A 23,713-nucleotide genomic window follows, 5' to 3' on the forward strand; every position below is an offset into this window, starting at 1 on the left:
GTATGATGTAGAAATTAAGTACTATATTGTCAAATATTGTAGATAACTGAGTGCTGTAGAACAATGAGATGGAGATCCCACTGTATTATAAAAGTGGTTAGAATATTTCTATTTTTTTTTTTTTAAAAAAAAGATACAAACATTTGGGCATTTGGCACTTTTTATTTTAGTCTTTAGCAGGGTGGATTTGATTTAAATCGAGTTGATTTAAATCACAATTTAAATCATGATTTAAATCACTAGTAAAAAGGCTTGATTTAAATCAACTCGATTTAAATCATAATTTTTAAAGAGCAACTGTCATCTCTGCTACTCCTTTGACCCACTGTTGACTCACCGATAGTCCCAGTGTTGCAGAATATACAGCCTCATGCTTCATAACTAAGCTCCATTTCGTGCTGAATAAACTAAATTATTTATGTATCTTAAATAGAAAACTATCTTACGATAGATTTTTACCCCAAAAGTTTTTTATTAAAATAAATTCGATAAAAATCAAAAAAATCCGATTTAAATTTAAAAAATCTGATTTTTTTTGATTTTTTTTAAAAAAATCATTGATTTTTATCCACCTTGGTCTTTAGTTATGTACAGAAACTGCTAGGGAGTGGTACCAGAAATTTGCTATTGAATTTTCATCCTGAGACACTCTAAAAGTGACTTTAAAAGTTAGCTACATATAATCCCTAGGCTATGTACTGACCTTCCTCACTTCCAACATTTCAAGGACAGAGGACCTGATATATACTCGAGGCTTTGGATTCAGTCTAAATTCAGATTCTAGAGTGGGATGGGATGAGGTCTTCAACAAACCTTATAAAGGTTTGTTGAAGAACAAAGTGTTAAACACCAAAAGCACACAGAGATTGCTAAGATCTTCTTTCATCCTTATTAAAACTAGGGGTAGAAAAATGAATCTGAGTAAACAGTTAACATATCCCTCAATTAACAATCCTGTGAAAAAAAGGTTTACTTCTATATCTTTATCTTGCAATAAATAAGTACTTTTATCACTAATCCATATTTTAATTTTATGTCCAATTTGAAGGTTCGAATACAAGGACTGACTGGAAATGTTCAGTTTGACCACTATGGTCGCAGAGTCAACTATTCAATGGATGTATTTGAACTGAAGAGCACAGGCCCTCGAAAGGTGCGTTCTAATTCTGCATTATTTGTTTAGTTCATCCATATGTGTCTTTGTGTCTATAGAAATTGTTAATAGAACTCAGTTTAGCTAATAAATCCAATTATGTTTGCAGCACCAACCATTTTATTATCCGGATTTTAATAATACTCTTATTATTAGAATATAAGTATGCAATTTTTCATATGATAAGACACAGCCTCTTTCTTTGTCATAAGGAAAGAATCCTTTGTTTGCTGGACTTTTTGTTTTCATAATAATGGTGTAAAAAGCAAGGTTTGAGTTAGGAATACAAAGACAAATAAAGGAACCCAGAAGTAAAATAGCTGGTTAATTTGTCCTCATTACTGTGCAAAACTTAAAACACTTTAGGACAATTCAAATGTTTCAATGAACTGATTGCTTTTATTATTATTATTTAATATGAAGTTTCGGAACAAGAGATCTGGAATATTAAGAATATTTGCTCACCCATTTCATTTGTAATTAGAGTCCAGTAAGAGGAGACAGACATAATGTCTTGACTGTATGCTCACAGAGATTATTTTGTTTATTTGTATTTCACCTGTATTATTTTTACAAATAGCTCAAGGCAGTGAACATATCCAACACACCTTCCTCCTCCTAGTTTCCCCATAACAGCCCTGTGAGGTGGGTTGGGCTGAAGATAGTGTCTGCCCCCAAGGTGCTTTCGTGCCTAAGGCAGAACTAGAACTCATAGTCTCAGAACTTCTATCTAGAGCCTCAACCACTAGAGCAATTTGTAGTTTGCTGAAACACAGGAAACTGAGTTTCCTCGTACCTTTCAAATATGCTCTATAAAGGTAAAGATTCCTCTTGCACATATGTGCTAGTTGTTCCCTACTCTAGGGGGCGGTGTTCATCTCCATTTCAAAGGCGAAGAGCCAGCGCTGTCCGAAGACGTCTTCGTGGTCATGTGGCCGGCATGACTAAACACCAAAGGTGCACAGAACACTGTTACTTTCCCACTAAAGGTTTTTTCTACTTGCATTTTTTACGTGCTTTTGAACTGCTAGGTTGGTAGAAGCTGGGACAAGTAACGGGAGCTCCCCCTGTTCTGCGGCACTAGGGATTTGAACCGCTGAACTGCCAACCTTTCGATCGACAAGTCTTAGCCACTGAGCCACCATGTCCCTATACTTGTGACTTAATATATAAAATTGAAACATAGTAATCCCTTTTCATTTGGGTATATACTTTGTTGATGGTTGCCTGATGTAAGAGTTGAAGTCGGACATCAACTATCTAGAATTCGTGTCCTCCAAAGCCCAATACTTCATTTCTGACATCAATTTTCTGAACAAGGATAGGTCATCAGAAAAAAAAAAGTTATAGGCTTTTAATTTTAGTGCCAAGAAATATCCTTGCTTCTTATGGTCTATGTACTATGATTTATGGTTCCTTCAGCAATATCTATTTAGGACATTCCTTTTCTTCTTATGCATCAGAACATTTAAGGGCAGGAGAAAACACATGTATTTTTATCACCCAACTTTTTAATATCTTTTTAAAAAACCATTCGCAGTGGTGCATGTTTTCATTTCTGCAATTAAATTCCTAATCTGCCTGCCCACTTTAATCGTCCTATTTTTCATACACAAAGTTTTGTTCTGTTCATTGTATTTCCTCTGTTGGAGAGTTACACAGAAGAGGGCTTTTTTTTTTCTCGCCTATGTGAAAAATCAAAATAAAATATTATCAACTACAGCCAGTTTCTTAAATTAAAATATTCACGTTCAGTTCTGTAATTAGAAACAGACTGGTATTTTGTAAATGAAGATGATATAGTAACTAGAATCCCAGTAGATGAAATATTACAAAGCAAGTCTATACTAAAAATGCATGGGTTGATCTGAATCCATCTCAAGCTTTTTTTAAAAAAAAAAGTTTTCACAGATCATTCTATTATATCAAGGGCTGTTATTATATTTCTGGCTTGGGTTTTGTTAATACTTTCATGTACAGCTTTCCCTAATGAGTCCTTGAATTTGATGAAAGACATTGTGCAAAACATCTCTTGAGAACATCTCTTCTGTTAAGACAAACAGTATCTGCTTTCCCTTTCAACCACATTCCTTGGCAAGTTAGCAAAGCTATTTACAGTTAAATGGGCTCTCCCACCTTCTCCTCCTCACTGTTTTAACTGATAATTAGCCAGGGAGGAGGGAAGCCATGAGATTTAAAATATTTTGTAAAAGGAACTTTTCCACTCCGCTGCACAGCTTAAACATTTTCTAATAGTATATGTCTGCATACTATAATGTTGGTTTGATATAGATGTACACTGTTCTATTCCCAAAGACTGCCCCTATTTAGCGATAAGAAATGGGGAAGTAGACTGGACAGTACTTTTCTCTCTCCCTCTTAGACTGGCTGTTTTCTTTGACTCTTAGTCCTTCACTTTCAATTAGTGTCTTCTGTTTCACCTTCAGAACTTCTACTCTCAATAGCTGGCTAATCACCAATCTTCAACACTCTTATTTGGATGGTGTCCTGTTCTTCTCAGGCTTCTTCTTCTCAAGTTTGCAACACTTCATCAGTGCAACACTATTCTGCCTAACTCAGGCCACCAACCCATATTGCCTATAATTAAAACCAACCAACTTCCCCTTCTTATGCTGTCTAGCTCTAACTTATGTTGCCAACCTTTATCTTCTTCAATCAGTGTTCTTTCTTCTTCCCCAAACTTGCTTATTTAGGATTTAAGAGCCTTGGTGGCGCAGTGGTTAGAAGGCAGGTTACTTCTGCTGATTGCCAAAGTATTTGGCAGTTCGTATCTCACCAGGCTCAAGATGGACTCAGCCTTCCGTCTTTCTGAGGTCGGTAAAATGAGGACCCAGATTGTTGGGGGCAATATGCTGACTCTGTAAACCACTTAGAGAGGGCTGTAAAGCACTATGAAGTGGTATATAAGTCTAAGTGCTATTGCTATTGCTATTCCCTTCCACCAGTTCAGCAGCCACCCCACCCTTCTCCTATGAAAAAGACTTTCCTTTGCCAAATCACCTCCTATTCTTAGCTTCTACATATGAGATAAAAAGTACAAAAATGCATTTTGGGATTTCTGGTTACTAAAGGTAGCCCTCAACTGATATCCATGCATTTAGTGACCATTTGATGTTACAACAGCACTAAAAAAGTGACTTACAGCCATTTTTCACACTTACAACCATTGCAGCATCCCATGGTCATGTGATCAAAATTCAGACATTTGGCCAGTTGCAAACTTACGTTGCCAAACTAATTATGATTAATGGGAGTGTCCCGAGGTCATGTGACCATCTTTTGTGACTTCCTGGCAAGCAGAGTCAATGGGGAAACCAGGTTCACTTATCAACCGTGTTACTAACTGAACAACTGCAGCGATTCACTTAGCAACTATTTTTTTTTAATTTGATTTATATACTGCCCTTCTCCAGAGACTCAGGGCGGCTTACAATGCGTTAAGCAATAGCCTTCATACTTTTGTATATTTATACAAAGTCAGCTTATTGCCCCCACAAACTGGGTCCTCAATTTACCTACCTTAGAAAGGATGGAAGGCTGAGTCAACCTTGAGCCTGTTGAGATTCGAATTTACAGTAATTGCAGACAGCTGGTGTTAATCACAATGCTATCAGTCTGCTGAGCCACCGGCCCTATGACATGAAAAGGTCATAAAATAGGGCAAAGCTTACTAAATAACTTGCTTAGCATTTTGGGCTCAATTGTGATTGTAAGTAGAGAGCTATCTGTATGTGATGGGAAGTAGGCAGTGGTGGGATTCAGCCAGTTCGCACCACTTCGGGAGAACCAGTTGTTAACTTTCTGAGCATTTGGTGAATTGGTTATTGGAAGAAATAATTAGGACAGAGAACCGGTTGTTAAATTATTTGAATCCCACCCTATTTGGAAGTAGGGTGTCACATGTCTCCATTATAAAATTTAGTATCTCCAAGCCTTGATCTTGAATGAAGTTGTGGATTATAATATGTTCCAATAATGGAATAAAAATAGGAGAGAAAGAAAGATTAAAAGGTAGTGATGAGGGTTGGTGACAACCTGAGCTATTTGTAGAACATATGAGTTCTGTAGCATACATATTAAGAAAATACAAAGAAATACGATTTGCAATGATATGATTTTGGGATGTACTTATCAGCCTTTTTCCACCCCCAAGCATATAATATAGGCATGAACACTGACAGAAATAAAGGAAAAGAAAGAAAAAATACCTGATAAACACTTTAATGGAATCCTGGATTCTTTTCATGGTTACTGGAGAAATAATCACCTGTTAAATAAATGATTTAGAATGGCCTTACCATTATTTATTTCTATCCTATTGTGAGGAAAGGGTGACATCTCTGAGCACTTCAGAATAGAATAGAATAACAGAATTGGAAGGGACTTTGGAGGTCTTCTAGTCCAACCCCCTGCTTAGGCAGGAAACCCTACACCACTTCAGACAAATGGTTATCCAACATCTTCTTAAAAGCTTCCAGTGTTAGAGTATTCACAACTCCTGGAGGCAAGGTGTTCCACTGATTAATTGTTCTAACTTCAGAGGGAATGGAGCTCTCTTGGACATACAGATTAATGACATTTTGTAGACATTCAAGGAAACAAAAGTGCACAAGAAAAAGAGAGAAAACTCTGTGTCAGTTCGTCAACGAAGAGAGTACCAGTAACGGATCATTAGAGACAGGAAACAAGAAAAACCCAGGTAGATATTGGAGCCATCATGCAAAATAATACTGTTATCAAAAGTCAATTATGTTTATCCCCTAAAACCATAAGCAAAACAATGCAGTGACTCTCCATATGTCTTAAACTGCATATTATATATCTTAGTTCCCACTAAGAGTTCCCACTTGTTCCCACAGTGACAGCAAATAAAAGTTTTATTTCAGATTTTCAGATTCTAATTTATACCTGGATAGATAGAAGAGAGAGTGGGGAGAGGGAGGGAGGGAAGGAGGGAGGGAGAGAGAGTTCATCCAGGTATAAATTAGAATCTGAGACTCTGAAATAAAACTCTTATTTGCTGTCACTTTTATTTTGCATGAGGTAATATATATGTATATATGGAATCATAGATTCCAGTCATGGAATCATAGCAGGGACTGATATAAAATTACCCTTGAAGGTTGTCTAGATAAAGGAATGTTTTAATAGTCAGGATAGAATTTGAGTTTATGTAAAAAAAATCTGCTTCTTTGCACCTTGCAAAAAGAATAACTCATCAAGTTCAGTTGGGCCAAAAGACAATCAGGAGATAAAATATTTGTCAACTAGTGGCCACAGTGTAGTGGGAGTGGGGGAAGCAGATTATGTCAGTGCCAATGTTTAAACTACGTTTGAACGAACTGTTGTGGTTGACTTCATCAGCAGTGAATAGAAAGTTAGCTTCTGCATTTGTTTATTACAGATTGGGTACTGGAATGACATGGATAAATTAGTCTTGATTCAACATGAGCCTACACTGGGCAATGACACAGCTGCCCTTGAGAACAGAACAGTAATTGTAACTACAATTATGGTAAGTTTATTTTTCTACTCTTTGAGGGAAGCCAAATATTTACCTCATTATACACTAAATGCTCACTTTGGTAGAATTCAGGAAGTAATGTTTAGGGTTCTATCTATTTCAAATGAATATAGAACATTTTTACATAATTTAGACTGCTTTGGAGATTACTTTTTAAAACATCATATCAACCTTTCAGTTAATCTCTGTAAAATGCAATATACTACAAACAAGAATAGAAAGTTTTGAAAAAAAGGGGGGAAAACTTTTATTTTCTATAACTGTACCCTCATTCATTCTTGCCATGTTGTTGTTTTTATTGTTGACACTGCTGTTTTTAAGGGAAACTGTATGCCTTGTAAAAAAAATAAATGAGAATTCATAAAAATGCACAGTGATTTCTATAACAAACACCTTTAGTATATATGGTTAGTTATTTTTAGAGTGTCACCCATTTTTTTAAAAAATGGGTATAACATTGAAAAACACAGATTCTCACAATTTCTACTATTTTCTATTGTAAATAGATTACTAAACAAAATTCAACAACTACAACTTAGCCAAATTTTAGCCTTTCTTTATTTTGTTCATTTATTTTATAGGTTGACATGTCTTTCCAATAATGTCTTACACTGAGCAGACTTCATGGCTCCAAATATTAACGAGATTAATAATTAAGATACAACAATAGCATAGTATAAATTACCCAGATGTCAATGAACAGTTGTAATCTATGCATGCATTTACTGTTCAGGAAGGATAAATACAACCCCAAAAGTTCCTGGACTACAAGATCTTCAGTGTTTACAAATTGTTATTCAGGGCCCATCTATATGAGGGGAAATGCCGTTTAATAAATGGGAATGATGATTAAAGATACCTAACCCTAGGATCCCTATATATAGCATTACTTAAAGTCCCCAGAGAGACCTTATCCTTCCAGGACTCAAGGAATGGGCAGAGACTATTGGGAGAAGGTGGTCCCAGAGATATCCACATGCTGAACCATACACAGCTTTTAAGGTTGACTACCAGCATCTTGAATTACCTTGAGAAATAAACTAATAACTAGTACTGCTTTCAGAACAGACATGGGCAAACCACCTGACACACGGGATAGTCCAAAACTGCATTCTGGGCCAAACTGAAATTCCCAGGTGCTCTTCAAGATTCATTGCAGTAAAGGTGATAAAGGCATAAGTGACTATGAACAAACCTCCCAATCTAGGAAAGATCATAACTAGCACGCAACATGAAATTGTGCAAAATTCCTCTTAGCCATAACTGCCCGCTTGCTCTTCAAACAGAGTGCTAGATGAAGAGTCTTAACAAGATGAGCAATGACTTCTTAAAGGGGGACACCTCACCATCTGCCCTGTCTTCCAAAATGCATTCACCACTGTCCAAAACCAGGTTGTTTTGTCACTTCTGAAAAAGGCTGATCAAATAGGAGGAAGATCCATAGCAACTAGAAAGTCATCTGATCCTAACAAAAATAGTTAATTTCCCCCACCTTCAAATAACATTGCAATTGCTCTAGTATTTTTTTTTAAAACAAACAAACAAACCATATTTAACTTGTGGCCTCCTGCGTGAGTTTAGTCCTCTGACCTTGAATGAACTTAGAGTTTCCATAGAGGCTATAAATTTATGAGCTGTCTCTTTTCCTGATCCCAAAAAATGCTAATTAAAGGTTGCAATTGAAGTTTCCTAAAGCTCAACTCAGGAACTCTACCAGAAAGCTAGGCTGAGGTCCAAGAGCTTGGGCAAGGATGCCACTATAAAGTAGGAAAGCAGTAGAACAACAATTTCCCAGCTTGTCCTAAGAGATCAATTTCAAAAACAAGCTGGCGTATCCAGTTATCTGCGGAACAAAGCCTCTAATCATCAGCATCTCCTATAACCGTGATGGCGAACCTATGGAATGAGTGTCGGAAGTGGCATGTAGAGCCATCTCTCCGGGCATGCCAGCTGTTGCCCATTGCTCTTCTGGGTACTGGCGTGACAGCTAGTTGGTTTTTGTGGAAGCGGGACCGCTGAAAACTGGAAGAGCAGCTCCCTGGCACGCATGTATGCGCCAGGAAACTGAGCTTCCAGTTTCCGGTGCATGCATGTGCACTGGCCAGCTGGTCTTTGCGCATGCATGCATGCCAGAAACTGGAAGTCTACATGCATGCTGGAAACCAAAAGCTCAGCTTCTCGGCGCGCACATGCTCGTTGGGGAGCTGCTCTTTCGGTTTCTGGTGCTCCATGTGTGCGCGTCAGGGAGCTGCTCTTCCAGTTTCCAGCGATCCTCCGCACGCATTCCTGTTTTGGCACTCGATGGTGAAAAGGTTCACCAACACTGTCCTATAAGTTTCTCAGTAATATAATTCACTCTCATCCACACTAATACCAGTTATGAGAAGAAATGTTTACAAGTACAAACAACAGCAGCAGCTGGAACCTAAGCTTTCAAGGACATGATAAACTGTCTTCTAGTGTGAGCTGTGGGAGAAGTAATAGAAGTAAGGATGGATCTCAGTTGCTCACTCCTTTTTCCTAGGATAGTCCCACCTCTTTACCCCATCATGTTCCTCTCTGTTCACCAATACCTTAATTTCTATCACTTCTCCTTTATTCCAATACTCCCTACCCCTGAATGTGCCAATTACAGCCGTCCCTTACCATCCTTTCTCCTCTTCCATTTCCATTTCTATTTCTATGTAATTGCTCTTCCGATATTCCAAATCACTTCTTCCAAATTATCCCAACCCATCAGGGTACCAGAGGTGGGATTCCCTACCGGTTTGCAAATGTGAGCGCACGTGCGCCACCTTCAACGCCTTATGCAGATGCTATTTGCTTGCACGTGTGCCTTCCACAGACTCCAAAACGTGGCTAAATAGGACGGCATTTAATCCGGGCTGGTGGGCGGGGCCTACCGCAGTCGCCGCTACCGGTTCACACGAACCAGACAGAACCGGCTGAATCCCACCACTGGAGTGTACTTGACAATAAACAAGGGTGATTCATCAAGACTACTGATGAACTTTCAATAACTTCCATCTCCAACCCAACTGTCATTGCACTCAGCTGCCCACCTCCTACACACCAAAACTTTAGCTCTTGAAAATGCTTAGAAGGCATTTAATAAGTATTGTCGCCTAGATTCTAACTCCAGAAATCTTTTACTTTCACTCAAAGGCTTGACCTTCCACCACCTTATCTCAAGTCGACTGCATCTTTTCTTCTTTTCTACTTCCATACTTTTTTTTTGTCCTCCTAATTTTCTCAGTGCTTTCTAAATGGGCTAGAAGATGCTGAAGCACTCCATATCGAATTACCAGAACCAGTTCTTCAGTATATACTACCTTCACCCATACAGATAAATTGTGCAGGCATTTTTCAGATATTTAATTCTTTTGAGGACTCTGGCCACCATATAGCAGTTGCTCCAGTAGATACATCCTGCCCATACCAGTCATTTGGATTCAGTAAATAACTTCAGTCCAAGAAGTCCAAACTGATTCCTATTGTCTACATTGATTCATGGAGGCATAACAGCCTGAATTCCACCAATTCCTCTGCTGTTACCAGGCCATTAAATCCAATAGCCTCCCACCGGCCAGTTCGCTCCTACAGAGAGGGCCTCCTCAGGGTGCCGTCGGCTAGACAATGCCGGCTGGCGACCCCCAGGAGGAGAGCCTTCTCTGTGGTGGCACCTACCCTTTGGAACAATCTACCCCCAGAGATACGAGTGATCTCCGACCTCTGGACTTTTCGTCGGGCCCTAAAAACTCATCTCTTTCAGTTAGCCGGTCTCTCTTGATTTTATGATTTTATGGTTGATTTTAAATTTTGATATGGATTTTAAATTGATAAATTTTAAACTATGGGCCAAATTTAATTATTTTAAATCTATTTTTAATCGTACTTTATGTATAAATGTTTTATTTTGGCTGTTCACCGCCCTGAGTCCGAAAGGAGAAGGGCGGTATAGAAATTTGAAAAATAAATAAATAAATAAATAAATAAATAAATAAATAAATAAATAAATAAATAAATAAATAAATAAATAAATAAATAAATAAATAAATAAATAAATAAACAAACCATAATCAAAGCATCAGTGGCTCACTGCAAAAGAGAGGATCTGTTATGGGTCTATTATGATATAGGCACTAGCACCACTTCCCCAGTCACCAGCACTGTGTTCTCCATCCTCTTTCCACCAATATCTGGTGCAAAACTTCATTTATCCTATCAATCCTACTCTACTCTTACTCTCTCTAACAGTTTCCAATAACTTCCCCTGTTTGCAACTTTCTAACTTCCTTTCTACCTAAGAGCTGTTCCTCCCACAATGCCTTCTTGCGGGGGGGGGTGGGGGGAAATATTTTCAGTGCAGTTAATTTCAATGCATAGAACAAACTGGTTAATTCTTTTATAGCCAACCGAACTGTGAAAAGATTTCAGCTTTGGTTGATCGTAGTTATTACTGCTGCTGTTGTTGTTATTACTCAGTATTATTTAGTAAATAAACCTCTAAAAGAATTTTAACGAAACAAGCGACATGTATTCATTTTCTTAATTCAATTTCATTACTATAGAGCTCTAAAATTTCAAATGGTTCCTTTTTAATTGAGCAAAATAGCTAACATCTTTCTTTTCTTGAAGTCAGTAGCACCCTTTAATCTGATGAGTGTTGAGGGAGACTGTCAAAGAATAACCTTAATCTGATTAATTTAATAATTCTCCACTTAACGCACTGTTCTTTTTATGGACAAAGTTTGGATTATTTTTTTCACCAAACATTCCAGATTGCATTTATTTTAAACAATACAAAGTGTTTCGTATTGTATTGTTATATTGTTTGTATGAAATATAGTTGTATAATTTAGGGTAGTGATCCATACGCTTCCTTCTGACAAATTACCTGTTAAGGATTATCGTTCTTGGATAACAAGGACTAACATTCTATAGAGGAATTCTAAATGTAAACCTGATTGTATAGTTCTTCTTTGCATGGGATTTATAAAAAAAAAAATGTCTCTTTCCTTTGAAAAAAAAAAAAAAGTCACAGTAATGGAAAAATCATACTTCAGTACAGTCCTCCTCTTTTCAGCCACTGATGAAGAATCCTATTTTAAGAAATTGACCAAGGAAGAAAAGAGTTCCAAGCTGCACATATGAACATTCCTAACATAAGATCCACTATAGTAGCACTGAGCTGTATTTTTCCATATGGATTTCTGAGCCTCTGACTGGATGACCAGACACTGAAGCATCAAGCAAAATAATGTTTTTGTTTTTCGTTTTGTTTTGCTTTGCCTTTTCTTTTTCTTTTCTTTTTTTTTTTTAAAAAAAGGCTCTGTGACTTTGAAATGTTTGAAACGCAGGCATTCAGTCCTCAACTGGGCCAAGGTGTGAAGAAAATGATGGAGATTTCAAAACCGTCTCAGTTGAAATTTTCCACTCGTTACAGTCTTTTGAATTGAGGCTATCGTCTGTGTACTGTTGTTAATTATTGTCAAATGCTTCCAAATTTAGGGTCAACTAAATGATGCTTAGAAAAAATAGAGAGACAAAAATGGTATGCAGGATACCGGAGAAGCTGCTTAAGATGTCTTTGTCTTGCTTGCAGTGAATTCTTTTCATGCCCATTATAAATGTTATCTCTGCAAAAGAATGTAGCCAGTCTTCATTTATTCCAAACAAAGCACCTGAATAACTTTTATGTAGCATGCCACGATTTCTTAAAGTATACAATTTTAAGCATAAAAAAGCAGAGAGAAAATGTCTTGTTGAATGTTCCATTGTTAAAGTGCAGGCATTTTTTTCCTTCTGTAATAGTACTTAATTTGTGATAAGTCATTTATGTGGAGTTGTGTGGTGTATCTAAAGTGTTTACCATTGTCATGCACCAAGTAAAGATAATGAAAAAAAAATATGTAACCTAGGTTAGAAATACAGATTCTTGTTAAATCAGAAGTGTTTACAAAATGACTCAGATCTTGCTAGTGTTTTTCTAGTGAATCTGAATTCCTGTTATTCTAAAAGGTCCACTCCATAAGCCCAAGGGAACTTCTTTATTTCTTTAGGAAATTTATCTGACCCACCTGAAACCTGCTGGATCCTAAACAGCTTCCAGGACATAAGTATTAAAAACACAACACAAATTAAAAATAAAATGGTGACACTAAATATATATATATATATAATCTCCAAATGCCCTCTAGAACAGTCACATATTTACCTGCTTCTGAAAAGCCATGAAGGTGGGGGCCATACATGCTTCAGAGATCAAGCTCGTCCAGAAAAGAAGAGCAGCTACAAATACTGCATGATGTTAGATCTACTGATAGGTGAGAACCCTCAGAAGACCTCCCTAAAGATCTAGGTAGGACCAGGAGAGGGCTGCTGGGGGTTTGCAGGGGTTTGAGAGAACCGCTAGCTAAAATTCTGTGCAATTTGGAGAACCCCAAATCCCACTTCTGGCTGGCCCTGCCCACCCCTCCCCTCCCAGGAGTTACCCACACGGCCTGTTTTGGATGCAGGTAAGTGCAGGGTGCGCATGGAGGCTTGGGGAGGGCGAAAAACGGGCCTACTGGAAGTTTGGGAAGGCCAGAAATGGGCCCGTTTCCAGCCTCCAGAGGGCCTCCGGAACCCGGGGAAGCCGTTTTTGCCTTCCCAGAGGCTTGAGGAAAGCCTCAGAAGCCCGGGGAAGGCAAAAACACCCCTGTGGTGCAAGAGGCCAACTAGGCCATGCCCACTATGGCCACACCCACTCAGCAACCGGGCAGAGAACCCCTTGCTAAAATTTTTGAAGCCCAACCCTGGGTAGGACATGTAAAAATTATTGAGAAACATCCGTTCTTGAGATATCCAGAGATATTCAAACTATCTAGATTTAAACTTAAATTAAGTTAAATTAAACAGCACCTTAAATTACATTCAGAAACCCAGTACTATTGATTTGAACTCTAGAAACCAGTGCTATTTGTATATGACATGGTAACTCTATGAGTAGGCATTCTAGATCAGCTGAAATTTCTGATTTCAAAGCAAATGACAATAATGCAATCCAGAAATGAGGCCATGAGTGAGCATCTTCAGTGACACCTGTTCCAGGTAAGGCCTCAGCTGGGTGCCAGCTGAAACTGTTCAAAAGCCCTCCTGACTATGGCCTCCACATGCTCTTCAGGCAAGAACCCTGAGAGTCCAGGAGAACCTCCATATTTGTAAATAATGCTCTTTTAAAGATCTTTGAAGCAGGATTATGGAAAATTTAAAAATCCAAGGCCATTACTTAAGCCCAGTTGTTTTGTAGATGCACATTATCAGAAAGGAAATATCTTTCACCAACTCTTCCTGATCACTTCATTGATATTTACGCAGCCTATGTTACAGACTCCATTACTATATAATGTATTTTAATATTTTCAGTGCCATTCTGGCAAGCCAGTGCCAGTAAGCATACTACCAGGAGACACAAAATTTAGCATTTTAGACAACTCTACTGCAGCCAAGCGGTTTGAATCCCTAGTGTCGCGTAACAGGGTGAGCTCCCGTTACTTGTCCCAGCTTCTGCCAACCTAGCAGTTCGAAAGCACGTAAAAAATGCAAGTAGAAAAATAGGGACCACCTTTGGTGGGAAGGTAACAGCCTTCCGTGCGCCTATGGCATTTAGTCATGCCGGCCACATGACCATGGAGATGTCTTCAGACAGCGCTGGCTCTTCAGCTTTGAAATGGAGATGAGCACCGCCCCCTAGAGTCGGGAATGACTAGCACATATGTGCGAGGGGAACTTTTACCTTTACCTTTTACTGCAGCCAAAAAGGAAGCTATATCCCTATGATACAGGAGGCTATATTATGTCCCTAATTTATTTCTTTATTAAACTTACATGCTGCCTATCTTGCTTAAAGGCAATCAAGACAACTTACAATCAATAAAAGCAATGGCAAAAAAAACATTTAAATAATAACACTAAAATTGATTTTAAAATAAACAAAGATGGCAAGAAAAGGGGTCAGATGCACATAGGGAAGAAGTCAGGTCTTATCTTAGCCCATTATCCCCTCCCAAATGAAATGCCCCTATCAGGGCCGTAGGCCAATTGGCAGAGTCTTCAGAATCTTTTCAGAAAGGCAAAAGGGTGGGTACAGATTTCACCTCAGGGGGGCACAATATTCCAGAGGGTAGGTTCCATGGCAGAAAAGCCCCTCTTTCCAGAACTAATTGGTCTACTATGCCTTATACATCAAGGATGTCTTCCACAGAGAAAGACTGAAAGTTCTTTTTTGATAATATGATGAAACTCTATCGTTAAAAAACATCCTAGTATTACAGAGAGAGAGTACATTTTTTAAATGATCAAATTTAGCACTGTACACAGTGGATACTGAGAGTGAACCTTAGGATGTAATGATAAACTGGAACATTGATTAGAAAACATTTGCCCCAAGGCAACAGATCTGTCTACTCATCTTTAAATCTTTATGCTGCAGACACTGATGTTCAAACATCCCCTAGCCATTGAAAAAAAAAGTAACAAGTGTTATAATAAAAAAAGAGGAATAGAAGGCTATCAATAAAAATAAGTGGTGATGTAAAAATATTTTCTGCTATATTTACACTATTAAGAATCTACTGCAGTAGTTCCCTAGCTATGCCATTTTCCTGCTTTTTCCCTTTCTATAGAGAAACTATTCAGAATGTCTGTTGAAAAAAAAAATCAAATCTCTGGATCAAAAGTAGCACAGTATAAACATGTAAAATAGATAAGGCTTACACACTTCTCCTATACCCAGGTGTTTCCAGTATCCAAAGGGAATAATAATATCCCCAAGTGATAATATCCAAGTGATTCTATTCGTTTTATTTTAAATTCATGTTGAAATTGGTATATTATGATGCAATTTAAATTCAGTGGACTACCTATGAAGGGAGAGCCACGGTGCAAAATTATTCTTCATCGTGAAATATGCAGTGAACTCTCTGCTTTTATCATATATATTGGAAAGAGTCAGCCGGGGTAGAAAGATTCAAGCTCTATCAGTTTATTTATTGATTTAATCAATTTATATAGCCACCCATCTCATGAAACTCTGTGCAGTTTACAATAACAGATAAAAAGGCATAGAATGTAAGAAAAGAAAAGAAAAACACCCAGCAGCCAGGAATCATAAAAAGATCATTAACACAACCAGGACATGCTTCAGATCACACCTGGGGCTTCAGACTTGAGCACAAAGCCACATTTTCAAGTCATTGAGGAAGGTCAATAAGGCTGAGGCTAACCTAAGTTCTGGAGGGAAGATCCAGTGTAGGTGCCGAAAAATTTAGCAAGGGGTTCTCTGCCTGATTGCTGGCCATGGTGGGGTGGTAGTCGGCCTCCTGCACCATGTTTTTGTCCTCCCTGGGCTCTGGAGGCTTTCCTCGAGCCTCTGGGAGTGCGAAAACGGACTCCCCAGGCTCTGGAGGCCCTCTGGAGGCCAGAAACAGGCTCATTTCCGGCCTTCCCAAACTTCCAGTAGGTCTGTTTTTCGCCCTCCCCGAGCTTCCGCACATGCCCTGTACTTTACCTGCATCCAAAACAGACCACGTGGGGACTCCTGGGAGGGGTGGGGTGGGCAGGGCCAGCCAGGAGTGGGATTTGGGGGTTCTCCAAACTGCACAGAATCTTAGCTAGAGGTTCTCCTGAACCCCTGCGAACCTCCAGCAGCCCACCCCTGATTGTATCCATAAAATGCCCCTCCTGCCAGATCAAACAGGCAGAAAGAACTAGGAAGAGATAGTCCCATAAGTAACCCAGTCCAAAGCCATTAAGGGCTTTAAGGGTGACAACCAGAACTTTAAATTGTGTCATGAATCACACTGGAAGCCAATGAAGGTAAAGTTGGTAAGTGGTGTCACATGCACCAAATAACCAGTGGCATTAACTTCCTGGGCCACTGTATTCTGCACCAGCTGGAGCTTCCAAATACTCTACAAGGGCAGCCCCAGTGGTGGGTTGCCCCTGGTTCGGATCGGTTCTATAGAACCGGTCCGAACGCGTGCATCCCTTTGCGAACCGGTAGTAAAGGTAAGTAGAACCCACCCATGGGCAGCCCCATGTACAGTGCTTTGCAGTAGTCCAGTCTGAAAGTCATGAACACATGAAAGATTTGAGAGTAGCCCCCTCCCAGACCAGAAGAACCCAGTCTTTAAAACAAACCTTCTGCCCCATAGGATAGAACTCAATCTGTGTATATTCTGCCCTATATAATTCAGTAAAGTGGAAGTTAATGCAAAAAACGCATACTATACTTTTTAGAGTTATGGTATTCAGAAGTGACTTTGGAAGACAGGAGGAAGAACTATAGACTATACAAGCATCATGCAAAAGATACGTCAGCTCACAGAAGGAAAGGGAACTAAGAAGCATCTTGGAAGGGACCCTCCCTAGTTTTCCAGAGAATAAAAGAAAAGGAGGGGACAAATATTTTCATACTTTTTAATGTAACCTTACAATAAAGATAGAGCTAATATTCATGTGCTTCTTCTCTGGACTACTTCAAGGGGCTAACATGTAGAGACTCCTGAAAATAGAGAATAGAACCAGACAGATCACCATGGTGAAGAATTGTATTCAGAAAAAAGCTCAATTTAAGATGTAGCATTTGTTTACATCGTTAATTTTTTTCTAGCTGTTTATTAAATTGAGAGGGAGATGCATTCAAGTTATTGTACTCCAAAATAATCTGAAGCAGAAAATTGATTTGCAGATCTCCAAGGGATACTTATGCAGTTCATAAAAAGAATCAAGCACTGAGCCATATACCATATTTTTCGGAGTATAAGATGCACCTTTTTCCCCAAAATCTGGGTGCATCTTATATTCCGAATGTAGCCCTGCCCAGCTTCTCAAACGAAGGTTTCAGAGGCTGAAAAAAGCATCAGAAACGAAGCTTCAGAAAAGAAGGCCCCAAACAAAGCTTCAGAGGCTTTTTTTCTGAAGCTGTTTCGGAGGCTTTCAGAGGCAGAAAAAGAGTTTTTTTCTGAAACAGAGTTTCAGAAGTTTCAAAGGTAGAAAAAAAAAACAAGGCACAGAGTTCACAACCAAGGAACCTGTTGCTAAAATTCACCTCTGAGAACAGCTGATTGGGGGTATTCCGGGAGGCCGATCCACCTGCCAGTCATCTTTTTTCTTATTTTCCTCCCCAAAAACTAAGGTGCGCCTTATACTCCAGTGCGTCTTATACTCCGAAAAATGCGGTAATTTCCCATGTTCCATTAATATAAGGCCTACTACAGATTTTAAACCACTGTATCTAAAGATAACATACTCATGCTCAATGTCAGTGCTTTAGCTGAGCAGAGTCTGAGCATGGGTCTTGGCATGCATCACGCTAGATCCGATGTTCCCAGACTTTCTTGTTTCATAGCACCTGGATGTCTCCGTAATTTTCTGAGCCCCTAGACCAAAAGACAGCTGAAAACCCAACTTTGCAAGTATAGCATATTAAAAAAAAATGGACATCACAATAAATTAAAATACTCCATGGCATCCCTATATGTTTGGCCTGATGCCCTGAGGTCCTGCCAAGTTTGACAATCAAGTACCATAAAATCTGGGGTGACAAAATGTATCATCTCAAAAATGAGATATTTTAAAACAGGACTAAGGAACACTGCCAGTGCTTCTAATCCAAATTAATTCTAGTCCAGACAAGGATTCAATACAGCTTGTGTCATTTTCTTAATAGACATCCTAATATATTTAATCATGTGATTAATGTGTTTTAATCAATGGTATGGAAGAAATTCAGCAACAAAAATGGCCGTATGAATTGGCCTCTAAAAATAAGTTAGAGAAAAGTTCCCCAGCAATAAAATTGACGTTAAATTTTCTTGGCCACAACTAATATTAGATTCATTTTATTTCTCATGGGAAAAGGCTCAAACACTTGCTTCAATTAACCAAGTGTTGCCTAGAGCCTCAAAGCAGTTTTGTCTCTTGTTTGATCTTTGCTTTTTCCTTAATGCAATCCATCTCCATCTAATTGACAACTATGAAATGGTAGCCTTTCATTTAAGCAATTATTTGTGGAGGCAATTCCCAGAAAGACTTGATACTTGCAGTGATAACTCTTGCAATAGAGGCAGTATGGAAACCAAGCATATTTTCCAAGAACAGCCCTCAGACTAGAGCAGGGGTGTCAAACTCAAGGCCCGGGGGCCAGATCCAGCCCACAGGGTGCTTAGATCTGACCCACGGGGCCGTCCTGGAAACAGAGAAGGACTGGCCCACAATGCTTCTGTCAGTGAAAATGGAGCTCGGGAGGGCCACAAGCACCCCCCCCAAGCTCCGTTTTTGCTGGCAGAGGGTTGCAGGAGGCCATCACAGCCATCACAGGGCTTGCTAGGACCGTGCGCCCCTCCCCAGCTCAGGAGCCTGTTTTTGCTGGCAGAGCACTCAGGCCACCACGGACGCCCCCGACACGAGAGACGTCAAGCTGGCTCTGACCCCCTGGCCACACCCACCCACCCTGAGGTCAAACATAACCCTGATGCGGCCCTCAATGAAATTGAGTTTGACACCCCTGGACTAGAGCTTTAGATTAGTCATTGTAAGTGAGGGCTTTAATAATCCTTCTGATCTGAAAAAAAGGTGAATTGCTGCAGTTTGTGAGAAGTTTCTGTACATGTTTTGCTCCATAGTGCCTCATATAATTTGTAAGATATATAAGCATACTAGTGTGCTACTCCAAGCACAACTTCAGAAGAACATATGAAAACTATGCACTAGAAAATATCATAAAAGCCAACCTTTCCATTCCCCTACAATTTTTATTGGTTGAAGAAGTATTAATGAGTTTTTCCATCATACCAATCAGGTTACTAGACAAAGTAGCATAGTGTTGCCATCTACACTGTGAGTTAATCTAACTGGGCTTTAGGAAAGCTGCAGCGTAATAGTTATGAATATTGGATATAAATATTTATACATCTAAATATTTTAATAAAAATCATATCTTGGAGACTATACAATAGTCTCCAAAGTCCATACACACATACATACACAATCAAAATATAATAAAGAAAATTACACAATAGTAATCTCTTCTTCTTTTAGCGACCCCATAATCCCTTACCGGGTGGAGTCTGAGCAACTGAATGAAGCTGAGTGTTTATTGGCCGGATGCCCTTCCTGTCGCCAATGTGGAGTTATATTCAGTTGATATATTCTCAACGTGCCCAGAAAGAGAAATATCTGCCTCTACCTAGGATTGAACTCACAGCCTCCTGATTGTGAGGTGAGAGCTCCACCTCTAGGCCATCGCACCACTCAAAATAACACAATAGTAATAATACAATCAAAAAAGAGCTTAACATATAATTGTTATTAAAATAAATTGAAACAGAAGAAAAAAGCCTATTAATATAGAATCATCTAACTTATTTATTAAATCTGGATAAGATAGAAAGTCTTTCTGTATCTTCTCAATATTACACTTCTTAATGTTATACTACTATGAAGACATTGAAGATCTAAAAAACTAACATGTTCTAGGGATATCTCCAGGCTATCCTTGCCTTGAATTTATTTTTAATCCAGAACCCATTCATTCTCAACTAGACTGCAATAGAATTTGCTCCCAGCTCCATACCAATCTCAGGATCTAAACAACTGATATAAGAAGTTTAATCAATAGTATTCTTGTGGGCCCAATTGGCAAAACAAAAAACAAAAACTCAGGACCGTATTGGTTGGAAACATGCAGAAGAGCCCTTCATCCTGCAGTGGAGAGACAATGGCTAAAATGATAGCAATAGCACTTAGACTTATATAGCGCTTCATAGTGCTTTTATAGCCCTCTCTAAGCGGTTTACAGAGTCAGCCCATTGCCCCCAACAATCTGGGTCCTTATTTTACCCACCTCGAAAGGATGGAAGGCTGAGTCAACCTTGAGCCGGTGAGATTTGAACTGCCGAACTGCAGCTATCAGTCAGCTGAAGTAGCCTGCAGTACTGCACTCTAACCACTGCGCCACCTTGGCTCTTGATGATGAATCAATAGAAGTTAAACCGTGAAAAATTAGAAGAATTCTAGTTATACATTTCCAGGCTAACAAATTATATTAAAATCTTGTGAGTGTTTAGGCATGGATGAGGAAATCTCAAGTAAAGTAAAATTTTGTAAAGTTTTATTAAGTTTTATCAAGTAAGAGTTGATAAACGATGTTCCAGGTCAGCTGTGAAGGTATTGGTATACTATGTATGTGCCTATGGTTGTTTCAGTGATTTGTAGGTATATATTACCATGTTTCTCCAAAAAGAAGGCTGGATCTTATATTCTTTTGACGCCCCCCCCCCAAAAAAATGGCTAGGCCTTCTTTTTGGAGGGTTCTAATTATTGACTCACCTCACAGCAGTGGCACCGACAGCCCCGCCCAGCAGGTGCCTGCTGCTGGCCCACTTCTTCTGCGGCTGCTTGCCGCCACTTGCACGCATCACCCCAGCCTCGGCACCAGAAAGCTCTCTGCAGCTGATAATAGAGCTCTGGATCGATCTGGAGCTCTGTTATCAGCTGCAGATGCCTTCCGGCAGGCATCTAAAGACAAAATGGAGGCCGGGGTGATGCATTCAAGTGGTGGCAAGCCACCGCAGAAGACGCGGCTGCAGAAGGCGGCAAGGCAGGTGTTGGGGTGTGCAAGTCCTGGTAAATAGGGCAGCTCCACCCCCCCATCCCCATCCTATCTTATTTTTTACCTGTGTGCCTCGCCCCACCCCCTGCACCCCGGGTTGGGCGGGGTCTTCAATTAGGGCTAATTTTGTGGGAGGGGCTTAATTTGATCACATGCGCTCAAAACGTGATAGGGCTTCTTTTCAAGGTGGGTCATCTTTTTGGAGAAACAAGGTATTGCCAAAGATGAAGTAGTTATTAATGAGTACAAAGAAATACAATCTAGTGACAAGATGTGCTTAGCGAGTTGCCAATGGATTGTAATAGCCTTCATGTGATGTGGTGTAGCTAAGGGTGCTACTGGTGGCATAATCTAAGGGTTTATGCTTTTAGTAAAACTTGTTGGTTTGAAAAAGTACTAACAGACTCCTTATGAGTTATTGCTATAATGTACTAATAGGGTAAATTAGCATTTAAGTCAAAGAAAGTTAGTGTAACTATGTCTGCAATTAAATGTGGCACTGTTCAAAACTCAATTAATCCCATGCATTTCTTTTACCTTTTAACTTTTCAATATTTAGCAATGAATTCCATATTTAATTCAGAAAACAAATAATGACCATGGTCAGTCAACAACAATCTCTTTCACTCATTTATGTGTACCAAACATACAGTGCAGTGCAGAATCTAGTGAATTTGGTTTTTTCCTTCCCCCGCCCCCCAAAAAAGAGTTACATAATGTGCTCTGTTTATTGGCCTTTCATATTAAGGAAAACTTATTTAATACTTGAGGGGGAAAAATAAATCAGGTACTTGAACCATTTTCTGCATTTAAGTGAAATCAGTAATACCCAATTTTTCATTCTGTGAAAATCAGATATATATTGATTTGTAAGTTTCTACTGCATGCCACGCTTTTTAAAGAAATTCAGCAATTTGCCTTTTACCCTCACATTTGATATGTCCCTATGCTTATTGTGAGTCTATGCTTATAAAGATATAAGAGCAACTTATCTATATACTCATATTAGGAAATTGAACACTGTTCTTCTTTTACCAAATGATATGTTCTTGTGTTGTATGTATACATGTTTACATTTCTGTCTTAAACTCATATGGAAAACAAGGTTACTGTCTGCTTTATTTAACTGAAATAAGCATGGAGTGCATTAACATAATTGTTTATATAATATTGGTGTACTATAAGAATTCTTAGTTTAGAGTAGACAATTAGATCATTTGCAGTGTTTTAAATAATAAAAAAAAAACCCAAAATGTGTGAGTGGTTATGTTCTATGTATCTTTCAAATCTTGTCTCAACTTTCTTTAACAGAGTCCAAGATCAGTATAACCTAAGTTAAAACAAATCAAGTACAATCCAAAAATGTAATAACATTTCAAAGGTTTGATACATAGTGAACATCTGTTGATAGATCTGGATATGATGTAGTCTTATGGAAAAAGCACAATTAAATGCAATTAAAAAGCTGATTTTAGGAGACCTGTCATTTAGGAAAATGTCTAGGTAACATTGATTGTGGCCCCTTAGGAAATTAAAAAAGGCAAATAAATTGAGAGTACAATTCTGCATACAATTTTACCCTTTAGAAAATGGAAGATACAGGTGTATTGCCTAAGCACCATGGGACTGCCATCCATAATTGCAGAAGAGAAGGCTTTAAAGTGTGCTCTGGAAGAAACCCATTAGGTATGGGTAATTTAAATATAATCTTCCCAAACAGGTGGTAACTACACGTTTAAATTTTCATCAGTATGTGCGAGTTTGTATTACAGGTAATCCTTGATTTATGCTACAATTGGGACCAGCTATCCATTGTTTAAACAAGGTAGTTGTTAAGTGAGTTGAGGCTGATGATATGACCTTTTTTGCCATGGCTGTTAACCAAATCACTGCAGTTGTGGAATGAATAACATAGTTCATTAAGCGAATCCAACTTCTCTCATTGGCTTTGCTTGTTGGAAGCTGGCTGAAAAGCAATCACATGACCCTGGGGTGCTGCCACCATGATAAACATGCCTGTTGCCAAGCGCCTGAATTTTTAACAAGTGGCCATGGGATTCTGCAATGGTTGCAAGTGCAAAGACCATTTGTAAGTATTTTTTTTCAGCACCATTCGAATGGTCAGCAAAGAAATAATTATAAGTCAAGGACTGCCTGTAATTTGTGTTTAGAATAGAATAGAATAGAATAGAATAGAATAGAATAGAATAGAATAGAATAGAATAGAATAGAATAGAATAGAATAGAATAGAATAATAGAATTAGAGTAGAGCAGAGCAGAGCAGAACAGAACAGAACAGAACAGAACAGAACAGAATAGACTTCTTGGCCAAGTGTGATTGGACAGACAAGGAGTTTC

The 23,713-nt window shown here is 38.8% G+C and overlaps 1 protein-coding gene across 5 annotated transcripts in view; it reads left to right on the plus strand.

Annotated features, from left to right (window-relative positions):
- The window catches only part of GRIA4 (glutamate ionotropic receptor AMPA type subunit 4), a 281,742-nt gene that overhangs the window by 202,150 nt on the left and 55,879 nt on the right, over positions 1-23,713 (plus strand). For all 5 annotated transcript variants that reach the window (XR_015734379.1, XM_087894635.1, XM_060686217.2 and 2 more), the window contains exons 8-9: positions 1,049-1,153; positions 6,579-6,689. Coding sequence is in view for 4 of the 5 variants with exons in the window: in XM_087894635.1 (XP_087750761.1) it covers positions 1,049-1,153; positions 6,579-6,689 (216 nt within the window). In the remaining variant the exon portion in view is untranslated. The remainder of the gene's footprint in view (positions 1-1,048; positions 1,154-6,578; positions 6,690-23,713) is intronic.

This window comes from Pantherophis guttatus, chromosome 5 (genome assembly GCF_059756535.1).
Source record: "Pantherophis guttatus breed Tessera chromosome 5, ASM5975653v1, whole genome shotgun sequence".
Lineage (NCBI taxonomy): Eukaryota > Metazoa > Chordata > Lepidosauria > Squamata > Colubridae > Pantherophis > Pantherophis guttatus.